This window comes from Pyxicephalus adspersus, chromosome 3 (genome assembly GCF_032062135.1).
Source record: "Pyxicephalus adspersus chromosome 3, UCB_Pads_2.0, whole genome shotgun sequence".
NCBI lineage: Eukaryota > Metazoa > Chordata > Amphibia > Anura > Pyxicephalidae > Pyxicephalus > Pyxicephalus adspersus.
Genome location: NC_092860.1, coordinates 78,825,857 through 78,845,506, shown reverse-complemented (window position 1 = coordinate 78,845,506; position 19,650 = coordinate 78,825,857). Strand labels below are relative to the sequence as shown.

Here is a 19,650-nt window from a genome sequence, read left to right as displayed (position 1 = left end):
AGCTTCTGTTGATCCCCCAGTGCCCAAGTGACAGGTTCAACCTATCTGGAAAAGTTCCAGCACTTCTTGGTAGAAACAGAGTTTGTCCATCTGTTTTTTTTCCCTTGCAAATTATTAAGTATTCACAAGTAAAATAGTTTTGTTTTCTTTACAGCTTGTAAGAAGAAACAAGTTTTTAAAGTAACCAATCACTTGTCTAAACGAAACATCTTACATGTCTTTAGTAAAATAGTGTTAATGCAATGTTTAATGCAATGTAATGTATGCTGTAGATGTAATACATCAAGCAGGGGCTTAGAAAAACCTAAAATTGTAATAATGTTAAAACATACTCCTGCATGTTCTTTTGGTATCAAGAAAACCATTTATAAATACAACCATGATGATTTTTTTCTTCTATAAAATAATTTTCGGGAACTCTTAGTAGCCCTGCAAATGGCCCTAAATATTAAATAGTTTCTGAGGAAATACATTAATTGGGGATTTCAGTTACTTAGTGTTGTTTATTTATATGGTTTTATTATGCACAGCAAACTAGCTCCCTGTTTTAAAAAAAGTAAGCTATATATATGTCTGAATATCTAAAGAGTAACCCCACTAAACTGTACCCATATCTAAAATGGCCAAATAACATAACCCCATTATATTTTGTAATGCCCACAAACCTTCCAATGCCATGTATCTCATCTAAACAAAATAAAAAGCCAAGCTCACATTTTAAAACATTTTATACTTTAATAATTTCATATTTAAATGTATAACATTCTGTACCTTGGCTGTCTCTTATTTCACCTGTTGTGTGCCATCTGCTGCCTTCCTATACTACAGGATAAAATGGTTGCATTTAAATAATTATTTTACTTACATGGCCACCTAAAGACAATCAATTTTCTAGACCAGTGTTTCTCAACAAGAGTTCCAAAGAACCCTACGGTTTCTCCAGAAGTTTTCAGGGGTTCAATGACCAATGACCAATGTTTGACTCTCAGTTTAGTGTAATTGATACCAATGATCTTTGTGGCTATCTGTAAGGGTGACATTCTTCAAACTTGTGATCAATTTAAGAGGCTTTTTTTCCACTGTACTGTTAGTTGTGGATATAGTAATTCTAGCAGAGTTACCCTGAAAAAGGTTTCCCCATGTTAAAAATGAGTTGAGAAGCACTGTCCTAGACATTGACTTTGGTCTTACTTTAAATGATGCCACAACCTATACCATTGTATAATATAAACTAATTTGTATAGTACTTGCTTACTTTTCAAGTTCCTGATTCTTGCCTTTTTTACACAGTTGGTCACCAGATGGAAATTGAATCTTTGAAAGCTTGATAGACTCAGCAGCACTCATTGAATGCAAGCAATGGAGAGTATCTATTGGTGATTTTTTACAGCATTCAGCAACCCTAGTGTCTTTTGATAGCTTCTTACATACTTGTTTGATGTGCACAGACAGCTGCAAAAGTAAACATTGTTAAAGTTTAACTCCTGGCAAACAATTAATAAGCGTATGGAATAAACACTGTATAAGGAAGCTGTTTTATCAGAGAATTATATTTCTGCCCAGCCCATCCAGTCCTGAAATTTACACAGCACTTTCACACAGCACAACCCTGTGTGGCAGGGCGGATGATAATTTTTTTCTGTTGCAGTAAAACAACATGTAAGGGTCTTGTCTCTTCCCCCTACTATGACTAGCCTTCAATGGACAACCAACAGACTGATGAGCTCATCTTTTTGTCACTCTGCTCTCATTTCCTATCAGCATTTCCCATGTTAGTTCATTAGCTCTGTAACACTAATTAATTATCTCATTGAGCCTGATTTATTAAAGCTATAAAAGGCTGGAGAGGATACACTTTCATCAATGAAGCTGGGTGATCCAGCAAACCTGGAATGGATCTGCTCCAGGATTCAAAACATTTGCTAGCAAACAGAAATGCATTCCAGGTTTGCTGGGTCATCCAGCTTCACTGATGAAAGCGTTTCCTCCCCAGCCTTGGAGAACTTTATTAAATCAGGCCCAATGTTCTTCTTCTTTTAGTCTACACAGGGACTGCATACCAGGTCACATCCAAGTAGCTTTGCTGTTTGCATTACCAAAAAACATAATAAATGTAATATGCATTATTATGACCTTTGTATCTGCCTGTAGTTTTACTCCAAAATACATTTTATTTGGAACTGGCCTATAAAACTGATTTTGGTATTTTTATCATATGCGCAATATTGGTTGCTATGTTGTGCTAAGCCTGTATTTTGTTGGATGCAATAAATCACAACCGTTTCCTTTTCAGCATGCTTTTGGTTGTCTATATTAAAGTCCAGGTCCTCATACCCATTTCAGGTCTCCATTGTCAGTTCTGAGCATGGACCTTTTAAATTAAATATATGAATGAATTGTTATCCTTCTAATATTACAAGCATTTTGAAACAAACTAATTTGTCTTTTATTAACTTTGCTTTTCTTTCAAGTAATCTACATTCTGGAAAATTACATGAAAAGCCATTTTCAATATCTAGATCTAGTAGATGGGGATTATTGCCTCTTATTTGTTTTCTCCTTCACGTTTAATAACTCTCTGTTGTGTTCTGACAAAGACTTAATTTTATGACTTATTAGTTTGCATTATTCCCAACAAAAACATTACCTGTCATTGTCTTTTTACAAATCAATTTGTTGAAATGCAAACAAACACAAATACAATGAAACAACTTTTAATTTGAAATATTAATATAACTGAGGATGCTTTTAGGAACAACCAGTGAATAAATTTTTAGTAAGCAGTATGTATATAAATTTGAAAAACTGTGCTTTCTGAAACAAAAGAGGAGATTAAAAAAATGAAACATCTAATATAATATTTTGTAAATGCGTTTTTCAGCTTTATTAGATAGTGAGGTTTGGTTCATTTACAGTGAACCAAACATACAAACCAAGCATGGGTTAGCCTAACCCAACTTCCCCTGATCTACCCTAACACACCTTCCCTCTTCACAGAAAGCTCACAGTTTCTGCTGCAGGGTAGTAGAAAATATGCAGAACAGTACCATGTCACATGGCTGGAAAAGGAATCTTTTAGACAAGATGGAAGATGAGATGTACTGCCTGCGCATTCTTGAAGCAGACCTATCATTTACAGTTTTAATATCATATAAAAGGGCAATTAACCAATTATATATAATGAAAAATAAAAAAAAAAGTTTTTTAATTGGAAAAGAAACACTCCTCCAGGAGGCATCGGACAGCTACTTCTGGGCATGCATGGAAGGAGCTTGACCCACAATGTAATAAAAAAGGGGCTGGGTCAACCTCACTTATGTGCAATGGCTCTTTTTTTTTTACACTTTCAGGAGTTAATAACACCTAATCTGGTGCCTGCACAGAGAAACAGAAGCAGAAAAAAGGCAGATGGAGATGGCAGTGCCCCATGGGTTCCTCCATGCCGGAACAAAAAAAAAACTCCAGGACAGTGAGGGACCAAATGGAATCTGAATATGGAGTGATCAAGGGCTTTGCGGAAGTAAAGGTAAGAGTCCTTTTTTCTGTATTTTTTTGTCTATACACACACTTAAATTGCAAGTTATAGTGCATGCATGAATTCCTGCAAACCTAGACTTCCTCAGTTTCCCAGCTGCTTTGTAGGAATAAAAGCACAGATGGAGGATTCTCCATGACTTGTTAGCTTGATTCCTGCTGGCTGCACTGCTCAGAGGTCTAGAGGCAGATCACATCATCATACAGAACAATGGACAGTTCCCATTATTAACAGGTATTAGCAAGTAACAAGTGGCTGATAAAAGAGCTGGAGAAATGAAGAATTACAATGGGGAACCTTCCTGTTACATGCTTAATTCCTACAAAATAGTTCATAGAGAACATCTTATGAGGAATGATTACAGCATGCTAGTACTGAAGAAGTCATTGAAAAGATGTTTCAAGATGACATATGAATACTATAAATGATGGATAAAGGAATACATGTGCACATGTACGTGCACTATTTCTAAGTTCCATGTTAAAAAAAAACCCCTTAAACAGCATATTCATAAACATGTGTATACATTCTCACATGCTTGTTTGTAAACCTTCACGGATGCCTGATATTGACTTTATTTCTGATTGCTGATTTTCATTTTGTTTAACCCATTCCTTGAGGGAGAGCCCATGTCCTCTAACTTTAGGACTATCCCCCAGTATTAGGGAAAAAGAAGGGAAATGGTCTGCTTTAAACTGGAAGAAGTAACACACACTGTACTTTTAAATTTCGAAAATAAAACAAAAAATCCTTCATACAGCCAATAACCAATTACTATTTTATTTACAGCATATCCAATTTTTATTTCCTACCTCATTTTCCATGCAGTTATCAGTTTGAGATCTGCAGCACTTAGCAAGCACTTGAGAACCCTGCTCAACAACTGGCATGATATCCTTAAACTCAGCAGAAGGAATCTTTTGGCTGAACATCACTGCAGCACTAAGCAAAATAAAAAGTAAAAGTAAATTAGGCTTTGCTTTGATCTATATATTGTACTGGTGATTTATAGTAAACTAAATAAAAGTAACAATGTTATATGTTAGAAAAGAGAATTTTTAATTAATTGTTTCATAAAAAAAATGCTAACTTAGTATAACAATAATGCTAATAAAAAGTATAGGGCCCAAGACACCTGATTCTCTTCTATACCTGCAGCATGTTTAAAGAGGCAATACATGGGAAAGTGTGTATAGATTGCAGAAATTTGCTGAAAATAATTTTTATTTTTTTCAGACACACTTGAAGACATTAGTTATGGTTTTTGGCTGTGTTGTTTAGTGTGTTGCAGAAAATGGGTAAAAAATTCTGAGAGCTATATTCTGCTACTGTTCCCCCTGACATCTACTTCATCCTAATCATAAAGCAATCAGGTTGCTTTAGTGACCGCTCCAAAACTAATGTCAGAAAAGTAAGGCTTTGATTAGTAGGGTTTAGTAATGAGTGTGGAAGTAACCGCTTAACCCTGATCTCTGCTAGGAAAAATGCCATGAGGAGACTCTTTTACCAAGCTGTGAGTGACAAATTATTCATCCTTTGAGAAGCAATGATTAGTGACTGTCACTATTGCACAGCTGCAGCTAACACACATGTAAATTTGCTCTATATCTGCATAATAAAACATAGTGTAATTTAAAAAAAGTGCTAGCAGCCTTAACAAACTGATGTTTGTTCCTAAATGTGACTAAATAAGAATTCTGCATTAGAAAAAGAGAATAAAAGGTCCTTTTTATATCTTCAGGGTATATGGAAGTCAGTAAGCCAAGTTATTTTAAGCAGCAATCACAAATACTGAACTAATCACAACTATTCTTATGAAATAACAATAAAAGAGTCCTTACAGATTTACTCATTAAACTGTCCAAAAAATCTGAACATAAGTCATAGATCTTAAGTGAATCAAAGGTTTATTAGAGTAGTGTTTTCTAACCAGTGTTCTGCAGAATGCTAGGGTTCTTTCAGGGGTTCACTGAGCTATGAGCAACTTGTGTCGCAACAGTCTAGTAGAGAGGTTGCCAACTGGTGGTCCATCAGAAAATTTTGGTGGTCCGCAGCTTTGGCCACTGCGCCCCACAGCAGGATCCTTTTCATACGTAAGCCCCGTATGGACACAACAAAAGTTGCACTACTGTCCCCCCCCCAGCATTTTTAGCAAGCAGGTCTGAGCCTGTGATGGGAGAGTAGGCGAGTTCTGGCGTCATCACTCTGGGGAGTTTCTTCCCCTTTAAGTGACACACGGCTCCCTGCATATGTGCGGTCCAGATTCCGGACCTGACGCATGTGCACTCGCTTCTACTACATGCCAGATTTAAAATTATGAATTTAGAGGTCCATGTGGTCGGAAAGGTTGGCAAACACTTGTCTAGTAGACACCAGTATTTTTGGCTCTCTGACATTCTTTTTACCGGTCAGCAATGTAAGAGGCATTATTCCCACTGACCACCAAGCTGTGGATATGGTAATTATAGCAGGGGGTCCCTAAGACCTGAAAGTTATTTCAGGGTTAGCCCATGTTAGAAACGCCAAGACTGGAGATCCGTCATGTGTCCTTGTCCGTTTTACAAGCGGGAATGCAATATTCTGTTGTAAGCACTCTCTCTGATATTGTACCAAAATTTAACTTTTTATTGACCATGTTTTAATTTGATAACTCATTACAAATCTTATGGTCACACGACTGGTGAAGTAGGACGGAAGACACCTGAGAATAAATGATACTCGCAAGGTATTTGTTGTATTGATGAACTTGACATGGGAAGATGTCAGACACAAGTACTGTTTTCATCTTCTGTAACAGTATGAGCCAGAAAAGTTTGTATTAGTGCTGTGTAGCTTTATGCGAATGAGAGCTTACAACATTGCTTTGGATTTTGTGGCAGAAAAGACAGTTTTGCCAGATTGTGAAACATCTCTTTAGTATTTAGTGCAAATATTTACTCAGTGTGTGTTTTTTTTTACTTTGACTTTGCTCAGGTATAAACCTGTTTAAACCTACATTATTAAGTTAGTTTATTGGCTGAAAATTCTCCAGCCCTTTAGTAAATAGGCTCATTGAGAAGGAAACAGTTTATATGTGAATGATCTTTTTTCAAATGCTGTTAAGCAGAACCATGGTTTTGCAATAAAAAAACAGTCTACAAATCTATTTTTTGAATACAATAAAAAATACATTGGAGTAATCACATAAAAAACATAAGTCATCTTAAAACCAAAAATATTGTTGAGAAACATCTTAATGTTGCATTTTAATGTATGCAACAGGTGTGCATGTATGCATGCAACAAGTTTGTTTAAATTCTTGTTTTCTTGCATCAAAAGCATGTTCTCTTTGCATTTTCTTAACTTACCATATCATCATCTAAAAAGGACAGGGTATAGTACAATGCTGAGGGAAAAACTAATAAACAAAAAGCCTAAGCTGGCTGTATGCATGAATTTTACAAATACAAGAACAGCATTGCAACTCATAAAATGTAATGAAAAAAAAGATAACTCTAAAGCAAGCATTCTGTGTTTGATGATGACAAACTAAACCCTGGAAACACAGAAAGAATAAAGAAAATGACAATTACAAATAAAATGAAGTCTGGTAAAGATCATGCTGGAATAAAATGTATTATTATGCATTCTATTGGTTATCTGAAATTAAATTAAAATAAATCTTAATGGAGAATATATATTCTTTACCTAAACTTAAGTTTTTCTTCTCCATAACTTGCAAAGCGAGAACACAGTCTGTTGGACATCACGGTAAGTAAATGCTGTGGGTGCATCTGAAGTCTCTGGGCAAAGAAATATAAGATAATTAGTTAAAAGATTTATGAACTACAAAAGCTTAAAGTATTGCCTTGTTTTCTTTACAAAAATACCAAAAATACAATATAGTTTTTTGCGTAACATATCTATTCTAAGGAGTATGAAGTCTGGCTTGCTGGTTTGTCTGTGATTGTGTAGGCTTTATACCTGTCAATGTTATCCAATCTTCAGTTCTAAGTGAGTTACCTAAAAAAAGCAGGCAAATCAGGACCCTATAAGAGGGCATGTCTATTCTGGGTCAATGAATCACTGTAGTAAAACAAAAAAAAATGAAGCCCTGGAACCAGCACCATTACAAGCAAGGCAGCAACAGCAATTGCCATACAACTATCTTGTTAAAATCCTGGTAAAGTGAACCTTTGGCAAAGGTATAGATATTCAAATATCTATATCAATTGTCTACAACAGCCAGTCCTGCACTTTAACAACCACCAGCCAATGGGAGTGCTCACCACTATTTACTTTGGCAATGGGCTTACAATTCCAATATTTACTTTATTACATTGTAATCTGCTTTTAAATTTCCCTCCCTGACACACCCCCATACATCAACAATCACATGGAAGATGACTCATCCTCCGAGTGATGTGAGGGGGGGATTTCCCTGCCCAGCTCACACAGACACAGACAGAGACGCTGGAGGCTGCTGCTGCTGGCATCTCCCGAGAGATGCACAGCACAATGCAGGATTTCTGCATTGTGCTTGACATCTCACTGCAGATGCCAGCAGCAATAGCAAATCTTTTATTGCTGCAAGAGGAGCTGCGGACACTGGGTAAGTATTTGCTTTCAGTTGTTATCCGATTGTCATACAATGTATGACAATCGGATTGCAATATAACATTTGTTTACATTTAACCACCTGGTGAGAAAAACTCGGGGTTAACGAAAATTGCAAAAGTTTTTACCCCAAACATGCTCGGGCTTAACGGCCAGGTGGTTAATGTTAAATGTGTATTTCAACAAATTAAAATACTAAATAAAGACAAGCAAGACAAACCTGTTTAAGGAAACATGGTATTGGTCTTTTAGAAGTGCAGCACTCTGTAACCATTTTTAGGTAGTTTTCTGTGGAATTTTTGACCACAAGAAATGGAGCTTGGGCATAATTGCTGGAGTATTCGTAGAGGAATCTGTGTAACAGAAAAGGTATTAATGAATAGACAAAAAAACATTGAATAAATTAGAAATGTTACAGATATTAGGAAATAAATACAATATAACACACCACCACATGTAAAAGTGTAACTGATTCATTTTCATTATAGTAAGGCCTAGAGTTGAATGAGGCATAGTGGAATGTACAGGATAATATGCACATGGGGTGGCAATTGAAGGGTTAAAAGGAAAATTTTGGGAATGTGTTCCAGGGATGGTCAGGAAAAGGTAATGGGTTGTGTGTGTGTGTGTGTGTGTGTGTGGGGGGGGGGGGGTTGGGTATGGTTTGGTTTGGTCAAGGGGTATGGTTTGTCTTTTTTTGGTTGGCAGTTTGGGGTCCTTAAGGGCAGTATTTTTGGTGTCTAGGTTGGGTGAACCCATCCATGGTGTGGATCATGTGAGTAGCAGATCCTTCTAGGGGAAGAATCTGTTACTATTAGTGCCTTCGAGGACTTGCAATCTAAATATACATTCTCAAGTGTTATTGTTATATTTACACATGGTTGTTTTAAGTTGGTTATTTTGGTTAAAAAGGTGTGTTTTAATAATAAACAGTTGTAAAGCCTTTTTACTCCAAAGATGGCATGTTGTTTTTTTTAAAAAAGGAAAAGGGGTCAAGTGGGATGGGCTTTTGCAATCAGGTAAATGAGGAGCAAGCCTCCAGGCAGTTATGTACTAAAATACTACCCTCTGCATCTGCATTTGAACCGAAAAAGACTTGAGCATCAACACAGACAAACTTTGATCTAATTGCTAATTTTTAAGTAATAAACTAAAATTTGAATATTATATTTTTCCAAATACAACCAAGGACTTTTAAAGTACATTATCACTACCAATAATGAGATTACACAAAGAGATGGTGTTGTTTGATGAATGCTTATTGATTTTTTTTTTTTTTACATTCTGTATTTGTAACAAGGAGAGTTTCAAAGATAACGAACCAAAAGAAATTAGCCACAGGTAATTGAAGGTTGGAACAGTCCCATTGTAGAAAAAACAGTAAGGTGAATGTTACAGGTATAAACATATGTAAGACGCATATACACCAGAAAGATTTGCTAAAGCTCTCCAGGATTGGGGAGGATACACTTTCATCAGTGAACCTGGGTGATCCAAAAAAAACTGGAATGGATCCGGTCCAGGAATAAAATCATTTGCCAACAAATGGAAAATTACTTTAGGAAATCCGCTGCAGGTTTTCTGGCGCACCCAGCTTCACAGAAGAAAGTGTATTCTCTTCAGCCTTGCGGAGATAGAAGAAATTGGTTACATGTGAACCATGTATTAAAGAATTTACTATTTTTCCCCCTCATGGTGGAAGTGAGGTACTCCAAATTTTTTATTTAGTTAACTCTCTGCAGCCACAACTGCATCAGGGGAGGCTCCTGTTTCGCCAGTATATTTGTTCTAAATATGAAATATAATTTTATTATATATATTATATATTGTGTGTTTTTAGGTTAATTGGTGGAGATATTGTGCCTTCAAAATCCTTGGTTGGATTTGAAATGTTAAATATGTTAAATAAGAAGTGGCACTGGAAAATTGTAAATTGTACTAAACCCTGGTTCATTGAAGGTTAAAAATGTAAATATGAATATTTGTTAAACTGCCTTAACAACTTGGGGTTTTTAGAGTTTGTTTTTAAAATTGTTTACAAACCTTGAAAAGTGGCTGTATTTATTGGTATATATATATATATATATATATATATATATATATATATATATATATATATATATATATATATATGATACTATTTTTTAATAATCAGACTAGTCCATTGGGTTGAATTTATACAAGTAAATTATTATAATTGACATTAACGAATATCCCTGAGCAGTTTAATGTGTATAAAAGGTTGTTCCAATTTTGCATGCCGTGCTATTTTAAACAAATTTAACTAACATAAATAAATAATTACATAAATGTAAAAAAGACAAAATAAAAAGAAATCCACAGAATATTTTACTACCACTAGATTGGATCTAAATCCTACGTATTGGCTGTAAAGATGGGGTGGTTTGTCAGATAAATGCATCTTATTTTAGACTAACATCTATTTGATAGCAATTCATTTTCAATTATGAATTATACGTTTTACATTACATTTAACTCTTGAAGTCTCAAAGATATTAATTCTTTTAATGCTTCAAAAACATATTTGGTTCCATCTGTCTTTATTTACATTCATTAGCTTGGTCAAACATTCAAAGAAGGTGTTACAGATTATAATTAGCTTCTGGATGATTCTGGGCTTCATTCTGCAGGGGTGCCCACACTTTTTTGGCTTGCAAGCTACTTTTGTGAGCTACTTTTAAAATGATTAATGATCTACCAACAATAAAAATGCTAAACATATATTTATTTATTTGTATACCGAGTATGACACAGAAGTGACTGAAGCTAGTGAGACATTGAATGGCAGAACATTGCACAGACATTGCACCACAAGACTATACTGACAGGAAAGCTACAGTTTACTTGTCATAGGAGAATGACGTGCTGCACAAAAAAAAGAACTGCTAATCTGTACAAAGGTATTTCGGTAATTGAACCCTGACCCCAAGCCTGAACTGACTTGGCTGCCCAGCACTGCTAACCTCAGACTGCCCTCTCTGCCTCCCTCCTCACTCCCCACTGTTACATGAGCCTTCTCACGCACTGAAAGACACCCCCAGCATCCCTATAGACATACAGCAGGTCTGCTGGTAAACAGCAGGGAGGGGTAAGGCAGGGCTCTGCAACCGACTCGCGTTGCTTTTGCAATCGGACAAGTAGATCGCGATCAACATTTTGGGCACCCCTGTCATTTTGGTTTAGGCTCCTTTGTTAAAGAAGTTATTTTTGAAGTGGTGTTAATAAAATAAATCAATTAAATCTTTTGTTCATCTTAAGAAACACGCACACTTTGAATTGCTGCATTTTTTTCTGAAAGCTTCACTCTCTACACAGTTATAATGTGCTACTCCAAAGAAATTGTATGTATAATATCTTACAATTGGGCTTTCCATGGCTTTGCACAGAAAATTATCATGCTGCTTTTTTGTTGGGGCTGTAATGTAATCTTTTATTACATTGTTGGTTTTTTGCATTTTTTTTGGTTGGTGAAACACTTCAATACAATGGAAATACATTAAGCTGTATGCTGTGTTGTCCTCCAGATGTGTGTTATTTGCACATTCTAGATGAAAGATGAAGGTCTTGAAAATTGATCTAATAGTTTTCATCTATTGCCCCTGATTCATCAAGCAGAATCGGATTATCGGTCGCGCATTCGTATTCGCGATCCGAAATCGTACGCGATCTCCCTATTGTGAAGGCTGGAATCCGGCTGGCAGTGAGGCGAGTGTATGCGCACACTCGAGTCCGGACCGCGGTAATCCGCGATCGATGGCCGCGCGTACTTTCGCACTTCCAGCGAGCGCGGATTTTATTGATGAATCAGGGGCATTGTATCTACCTGTGTACTGACACACTGACCCAGAAAGTAAATGGCAGCTAGTCCCTAGCATTGGCCCTATCTCCTCTCCAGTTAAGTGTCAGAAAACAGTACAGCTCTGCTGTGAATATGAGAACACTGGTTCTCATTCAGTGCTGCACCTTCTCTCTTGTACATACACAGAATGCATGTGAATATCAAGTAACTGACTAAGCAGAGAAGGTGGAATACAAATGACAGTGGTGCATCATTGAATGCGAGCCACTGCTCTCACTATCTGGAGTCCTGAAAAACAGAAGAGCTATTCTTTTCATCAACAGTTAGCTAGAGATATTTTGTGTAGTTACAGTTTTAGGTTCTTTCATTGAGTTGAAAACAATTTTTTTTTTGCTCTGGTAAACCAATTTCCAGGTGTAATGGTAAGTAGGGGCTGGATAAGGGGAGACACCGGGAACATACAGAGAACAAAGAAACAAAGACATAGAGGACACACATGAAAGAGAAAATGAAGGAAAGGAGAAGCAGCGATAGCCGTGTACCAAACATTTTGGAGCTCAAGCCCCATATTTGAACATAAGAAACAAATAATTGTGCAGTTTATTGTTATATGCCTAAAGAAGGGCAAAAGTTTAGAATTGCTAGGTATGCCTGTTTATAGAGATACCCATTATTGTAATTAGTGCTTGCTTTTCCCTTCATGTGAACTAATCTTGAACATTCTCAGCTTGTTTTCTGGGAAAACAGTTACTATAAGGGGTCATTTGAGCTGCATGACCATCATTTGTATGGAAGTTGTTTTTATACTTACTTCATAGAAAATAACTGTGGGTTAGTTTTAAAGGCAGAACAGAGTTCTTCATTTGATGGTTCCAGATAAGTGGGGAATTCCTTTGGTGGTTGCTTTAAATCTGCCAAACACAACTTTCGTTCAAGACCCTTGTGAACACAACAACCAGTGACTCCAGGGTGTTTTGGAAATGGAGACTTTGGATCACAGGATTTTTCTGACAAAGCTGATGCCTGGAAGTTACAAAATAACACATATATTAATATAATTCATTAGCTAATTTTATAGCTAAAACATATTGATTGTGTGTTTTTAGGCTATATATTTTATGGAGAGCGATATATATTCCTTTCACTAATTGGGTAAATTGGGAAACGTCACGAGCAAAAGTTTCTAATCAGCATAACCAAATAAAAATCTGGATAAAAGAACAATAGTTTTTCTATTACAAATTACTCTTTTGGGAAAGGGGCAATATATTTTCCCAGACAGGGCTTTCAATATGGTAAATTATAAATGTTAAATTTCCAGATATGGGGGGACAGCCCATCATGATTGAGGATTTTTGTTTTTTAAAGTTTAACTTTTTTAAAGAATTTGAAATAAAATTAATCACTGTTTAGCACTGAGCAATATGATGCTTTGCACATCTGCTATGCTAATTTGCTTAAACTTAGTCAAATTTCAAACTTAAATCAATTTACTCATCTTTCCTGTAAGTACCTGTTGAACGCATCGGTACATTGCTAGCGACAGATGGATATTAAAAGTGTACCTCATTGTCGTAACAGTCAGCTGCAGCTCCTTCAACACAGCACTTCTCTGTCAGCAACAGTATAGCTTTCACTAGATGGTTTATTTCCTCAAATGTAGCATTGGAATATTTCCTGCTGTTCATGATGACCGCACTAAGGAGAACACATTTGATCAATACATTTATTCTTGGAAACAAAATACCTAAATCAACAAAAACTTTCTATGTCCCTTAGATAAATGCATACAGACAAAAGATTCAGGTTTGTAAAGCTTAATAATACAGCTTTATTCAGTCAGTGGTACCTGCTCCTGCAGCAATTGTGAAATACATTTAGTATAATACATTGAAAAGTCAGTTTTCCAATTTATTATTATATGATCAAAGAAATGTCAAAGAAAATATCACATACTTCATTTGTTGGTCATGATATACACCAAATGTCATGTATGCTGTACAAGGTATAAATAATATGTATATTAAGAAGCATTGTATATATATATATCTCAGACATTTGTGCAGAGCGGATAACCTTATACGAGGGTGAGTCAAGCTAAAGTTAGAAAATATGATTTATTGGAAATGGAATTAACACGACCGATAAAGTCATTTTTCAATGTAGAACCCACACTTCTCAAGGCACTTGCACCATCGGATTACTGGTGGCATTTTACACGCTTTTTCCAGCTTTAGCTTAACTCACCCTTGTATATACTAGATATAGTAGCTTTTACTTCTTTTTCCAACTATCTATTTTTTTAAAATATTTTTTAATTTAGTTGTAATTATTTAGTGATAAATAAAATTTAAATTTGCTTTACTGAGTCATTTCTAAAAATGTGAGAGGTTAAAACAAACAAAAAATATATGGATCATTAATAGCGAAATGTTTCACTGGACAATCATGTACAAGATGTCGCTTCTAAACACAGTAAATGTCTGACTAAAGATATCTAGGTAAATATACAATATGTTATCTTTCTGATATTTTGTAAGTATCAATGTTGGTATTTTATATCCTTCAAGATGTAGGCAAGAGAATGCAGTATATTTGTTTTCTTAACATGTTTTATGGTTTTACAAGAACTGCTTTCTCAGGAAATAACAGACACATGTACTCCAATCAGCTGTGACCACGGTTCCCACGGTCACCGGGCTGTACTTATCAGCCCGATGACCATGATACTTAACTGCAGATAACCTCTAAATGGAGAAACTCTATTGAGAGTTCATCTGCACTCAGGTGCCTCCAATCAGCTGTGACCACAGGTTACCTAGCATTCAATTCAAAGTTGTAGCACACCCCCAAATGATGGCTCAGGGGGGTTACAATTCTGCCACTCTTAATTGTATGAACATGTTTATATATAAGCCTATTAAATTGTCGTTTCGTCTTGCCGACATAGAATCAGCTACAGCTACAGAAAACAAGATAAATGACTCCTACAGACATGCAAGTAACTCTATCCATTAATTTTGGTCTAACTTCCACAGGAATCTGGAACAAATCCCCTTGAAAGTATATCTATCTGCACTGCCGACAATTGCCACAATTAAAAGTACTAATAATTGTTTCAGGATTTTTTTGCTTATCTTTGTTGCTATGTACTATGTGACTTTGTACTAATCGATCCTTTAACCACCTGAGCGTTACACTGAGGTCTAGATTTCTGTACCAAAAGTGATCCACTGTTTTTCATGAATTTTTTTTTTTTAAATTGTAGACCTGTAACTTACAGAAATATGTCCGAACAAAGTAAGGATGGGAAAAAACTCGGGGTTAACCATCCTAGCCGTTTTTTTTTGCCCGTACGAAGGTCGGGCTTAACGGCTAGGAGGTTAATGAGGACGATTTTCTGTAAACAAAATTGGAGAGCATGCCCACATGCTTACTTTTTAGTGGGTCGGGCCTTAAGATGGGCCAACATTTTTTTTACAAATCTTTAGTATCTCTTGATGGTGCAACGATTATTTTGTTATATATAATCCTTACTTTATCTTGTTTTTTCTTTATATACTAGACAAAAGCATGTCTGTCCATTCACTTTTTGATGGGCCTTCTTAAGGGTGGTCTTACTGTAGCCTCTCTCTAACAATCTTTTTTGTAGTCCCTGAGCTGCTATTTCAAAGTCATATTTAATTCTAAGGTATTATGAATAGGGTATGCTCTTCTTAAGAGGTAATAGGTGTGCGTGTCTTGCTCCTAATATATTATTTCCCACCGTCAGCCTGTACAGGTTGGAAGATAGTGTCCAGTCTGAATTTCAAGATACAAAAATGGAATTGATGAGGTACTAAGGAAATTTTTTATGAGAATGCCAGAAGGCATTCTCGCCTATACCTAATTGGGAGTAAGCATTTAGTAACCATTGTTGAATACATGTGGTATATAGTATGTATGTTACATGAATATGCATTAAAAATATAAAGAACGAGAGGTGAATATAGAAAAAGGATTCATTTGGTTGTTTTATTCATTTTGAAGAAATCCAAGGTTAATAACTGATGGATTGGTGTAAGCATAAATAAGGGTTTACTTTTGTTTTTTAAAGGACATTCACAAATTATGAGCATACAGTGATTTGGATGATGTATGAACCTAGAATAGGATTGAAACATTATAATAGGAGAATATGTCACATGACTGGGTTAAGGAAATCAGATTTATTGTAGCTTTTTTTATTTTTATTTTTATTTGTATTTTTTTCCACATGGTTACACTGTTAAAAACTATAAAGGAATTAATAATGGTGTGGGGAGCACAATAGAAATTTGGGGGAAAAAGGGTAGGAGTTAGGTTAATTATCTGATATGTGCTGTCATTTTATTTATTCCGATATACAAATTTGCCCTTATTCCCTTTGCTATGGTTATGGTCTGCATTGTTACATCCTAAGAAAGAATCACTCTGTTGGTCTGGGTGATAAAACTGGTGTGCCACTATAGAGACAGATGTGAGTAAAATTAAATAAAAAATGAAATGTAAATTATTATATTGAATAATAAAATGTATTGGAAAGTAATGTAATGCTGAAAAATATTCTGTGATTGTAGGCTGTTTTCTTCCTGAGGAAGCAGACTCGTGAAACGTGTCGAACGTTTAGTGCTTACTGACACAATACAGACTAAACATCTGAATGTAATGAAAAATTTAATGATTTTATGTATTTTAAATGAAGTTTTGAATAAATTAATCTTTTTATGCTTTTTCTATGATTCATGTATAATGTATTGATTGAATGCCCTAAAAGTCCCGAGGTCTGCTTACTTGCACCTAACTTTACATATATATATATATCTTTAGTGCAAATGTTATGATCTACCGTTACTGACATGCTATTATCTTGACTAAACCTAGCATTTTTTGAAAAACATTAGAACATCACTCAGTGCTTAGTAAACCTTGCAGTACTGTGTTATTTAATTTTTTTTCTCACCATAAACATTACTTTCATTAGTCATCTAATATAGCTTTTACAATGCCAATGACATATTTAATTAAACCAGGGCAATGTACAATGATAAATGTGCACAGCAAGAAGACATTTATTTGTTGGACAGAACATGTCACTCAATGGCAATTCTTTTTACAATGAACATTAATCACACAATATATAGCATTTCTTATTTATAGAATTATTCACATGGAAATCGATGCACCTTTGTGTTTCAACTTACAGGGCAGCAAAGTTTTCTTTTCCTAATAGGGTAAATTGCTGGCAGACTATATTTCTTTCATATGGTTTTCCTAAAAAAAAACAAAAAACAAGCCCCCCCCTTAATGTTATATATCAAATGCAAAGGTTTTTACAACTCAAATAACTAAATTCAGTAATGCATGGCAATTTGTCTGACCCACCATAATACCCTAAAGCTGAAAAAAGTCTACCATCACATTTATCATTTCATGTGCGCCTGTCGTTAATACATCTCAGCATACTAATGGCATATTCATTACAGGGCATGGTAGGCTACTTCTGATGATTACCCAACATCAATAGAATAAATAGACTAGTCCAGTGTTTCCCAAACTTTTTAACATGGGGGAACCCTTAAAATAGCTTTCAGGTCTTCAAGGAACTCTAGCTGCTATAATTACTATATTTACATCTCACAGGACATTAGTAAGGTGGAGAGTGAGGAAAAATAACCCTGAAAGAACCCTAGTGTTATACAACATTTTATGTATTTAAACAGATTTATTAAAGTGATTTTTGCACTTTGTTGATTGTAAAGACTTGTTCATAGATTTTCCAATCCTAAAAGAGCTCATGTTGAAAACATCTGTATGATTATACCAAATTCCACTGAATAGCCTACGTATTTCTTATACATGCTAGTAGGCACATGTGGGGGAGGGTGCAGTGGAAATCTAAAAAAGCAAAAATAAAAGCTTCAAGCTAAATACCAAACATATAAGACAATGGACCTTTTATTCTATATTCGTTCATACGTCTACTGCTAATGAAAGCCTTCAAAAAATAAGCTAGAAAAGCCTTAAAACTTTTTTTTTTGGTCAGTTTGGTGAAAAATGTGTAGGGTCCCCCTTTTTAGGCATGGCGCTTTCCTGGGCAGAAAAATAGGATCGTAAGCTATGAATGTGTGCCTCTTTCCTGTCCATTGTAGACCCTAATAGAACCTGGTGGGGGAGCAAAAGGTTTGGGGATGCAAGCTTGTGTCCCTCTCCTTTTCAAACCAGGCAATTTACCTCTCTTTAACAGTCAAGACCCACAACCTATCCCATAAGTGATTGAACAAATTGCTTATTGGAATCTGGAAGCTCCCTTTAATAAGGGATAGCCAGGTAGAATGCCTTTCTCCGTGGGGGATGAGTACTCATTACCCTTAACCCATTCCTAAAAACAGAAAAGTAGGAGACCTTGAAAGAATTACATCCACATTGTGAAAATTGCATTTATTTCGCACTTTATAACAACACTTACTCCTGCTGCTAAAATGACCTTTTCCCAGCCATCACAACATACACAAAGCTAGCTAGTTTTTTTATATCTGTAAAATTCACTGTACAAATTGTCAACAATGATGTGTTTGACTTAAAATTTATTTTGGGGATATTCATAAAGTTTATTTATGGTCAAAAATAGCTTGAGTATTTATAAATATATAAAAAAGAACACTTTTCAAACTAGCAGTTGGATGTCTGATGTGTCAGACATCACTTTGACATAAAAAAACTTGATTCAAGCTGTATTTAGAGATTTGAACACAGCTTACCCACAGTTCACAGAGCACACAATTGGGGTCAATAATGGGAGCATTTCACTTTTCATCAGTTCACTTACTATGCATATAGGATCAGAAATTCATTTTACCAAATATATCAAGGAGGAACACTGGAGGACTCCCTAGGAAAGCACAGTTAACAAAGTTCTATGTAGGAACATTTAGACCTACATAAAATCTACAATCTTCTCTGAGAATTTAAATAGAATACTTATCTTTTACTACACCCTACTATCCCAGTAAATTGGGGCGCACTCTCTTAAATGGAGAAAGCTCACTAACTGCAGAGAGGAGAACACACTGCAAAAGTTTGCAGGGAAATCTTAGACACTTTAACACAGTGATAAAAAAAGGTAATCTGTGTTACTAGGATAGCTTGATGGGTGCTATGTGGGACCTAGATACCTCAAATACTGCCTCCCAGGTAAAACCAGCAATATGTGCCTGAAGCGAACCTCTAGGTTTGTCTGCTGGTTAGTCTGGGTCTGGTTTTACTGGGAATCTGCAGGAGCAGAGTGGGGAAGATTCCAATTTCAAGGTCCCACATTTTCCTAAGGGGCAAAAGGCTACTTAGTACACCCTGTGGTAAGCAGCAGCTGTGGGTTAGACTTGCTATGGGTCATTCTGTGTGTTACGAAGAACCATTTTGTTTATGCTAGTCAGGAGGCTGAAAATTTTGTTTATGGACATTATTTTTGCGGGCACTAACCCCTAAGTGGGAAAATTGTTTTGGTTGCTTTTTTGCTAATAAATACAGACAGGAGTCCTAAAGCAAACTGGTGTGTGGCGTTGCCTCTGTGCCATCCTTCCATTTGATGCTAATCCTTCACAACATGCAAACTCTTTCAGTTTTTAGACACCCCTTCAATACAACATTCTGCTTATGAATATAGCTCTAAGAAAGTATAGAT

At 35.7% G+C, this 19,650-nt stretch overlaps 1 protein-coding gene across 2 annotated transcripts in view; it reads right to left on the bottom strand.

Annotated features, from left to right (window-relative positions):
- GC (GC vitamin D binding protein) overlaps positions 1–19,650 on the bottom strand; it is a 48,504-nt gene that overhangs the window by 11,435 nt on the left and 17,419 nt on the right. For both annotated transcript variants that reach the window (XM_072405355.1, XM_072405356.1), the window contains exons 2-8: positions 17,174–17,243; positions 13,517–13,649; positions 12,763–12,974; positions 8,352–8,484; positions 7,223–7,317; positions 4,348–4,477; positions 1,256–1,452 (exon numbers count right to left, since the gene is read on the bottom strand). In XM_072405355.1, the coding sequence (XP_072261456.1) occupies positions 1,256–1,452; positions 4,348–4,477; positions 7,223–7,317; positions 8,352–8,484; positions 12,763–12,974; positions 13,517–13,649; positions 17,174–17,243 (970 nt within the window). The remainder of the gene's footprint in view (positions 1–1,255; positions 1,453–4,347; positions 4,478–7,222; positions 7,318–8,351; positions 8,485–12,762; positions 12,975–13,516; positions 13,650–17,173; positions 17,244–19,650) is intronic.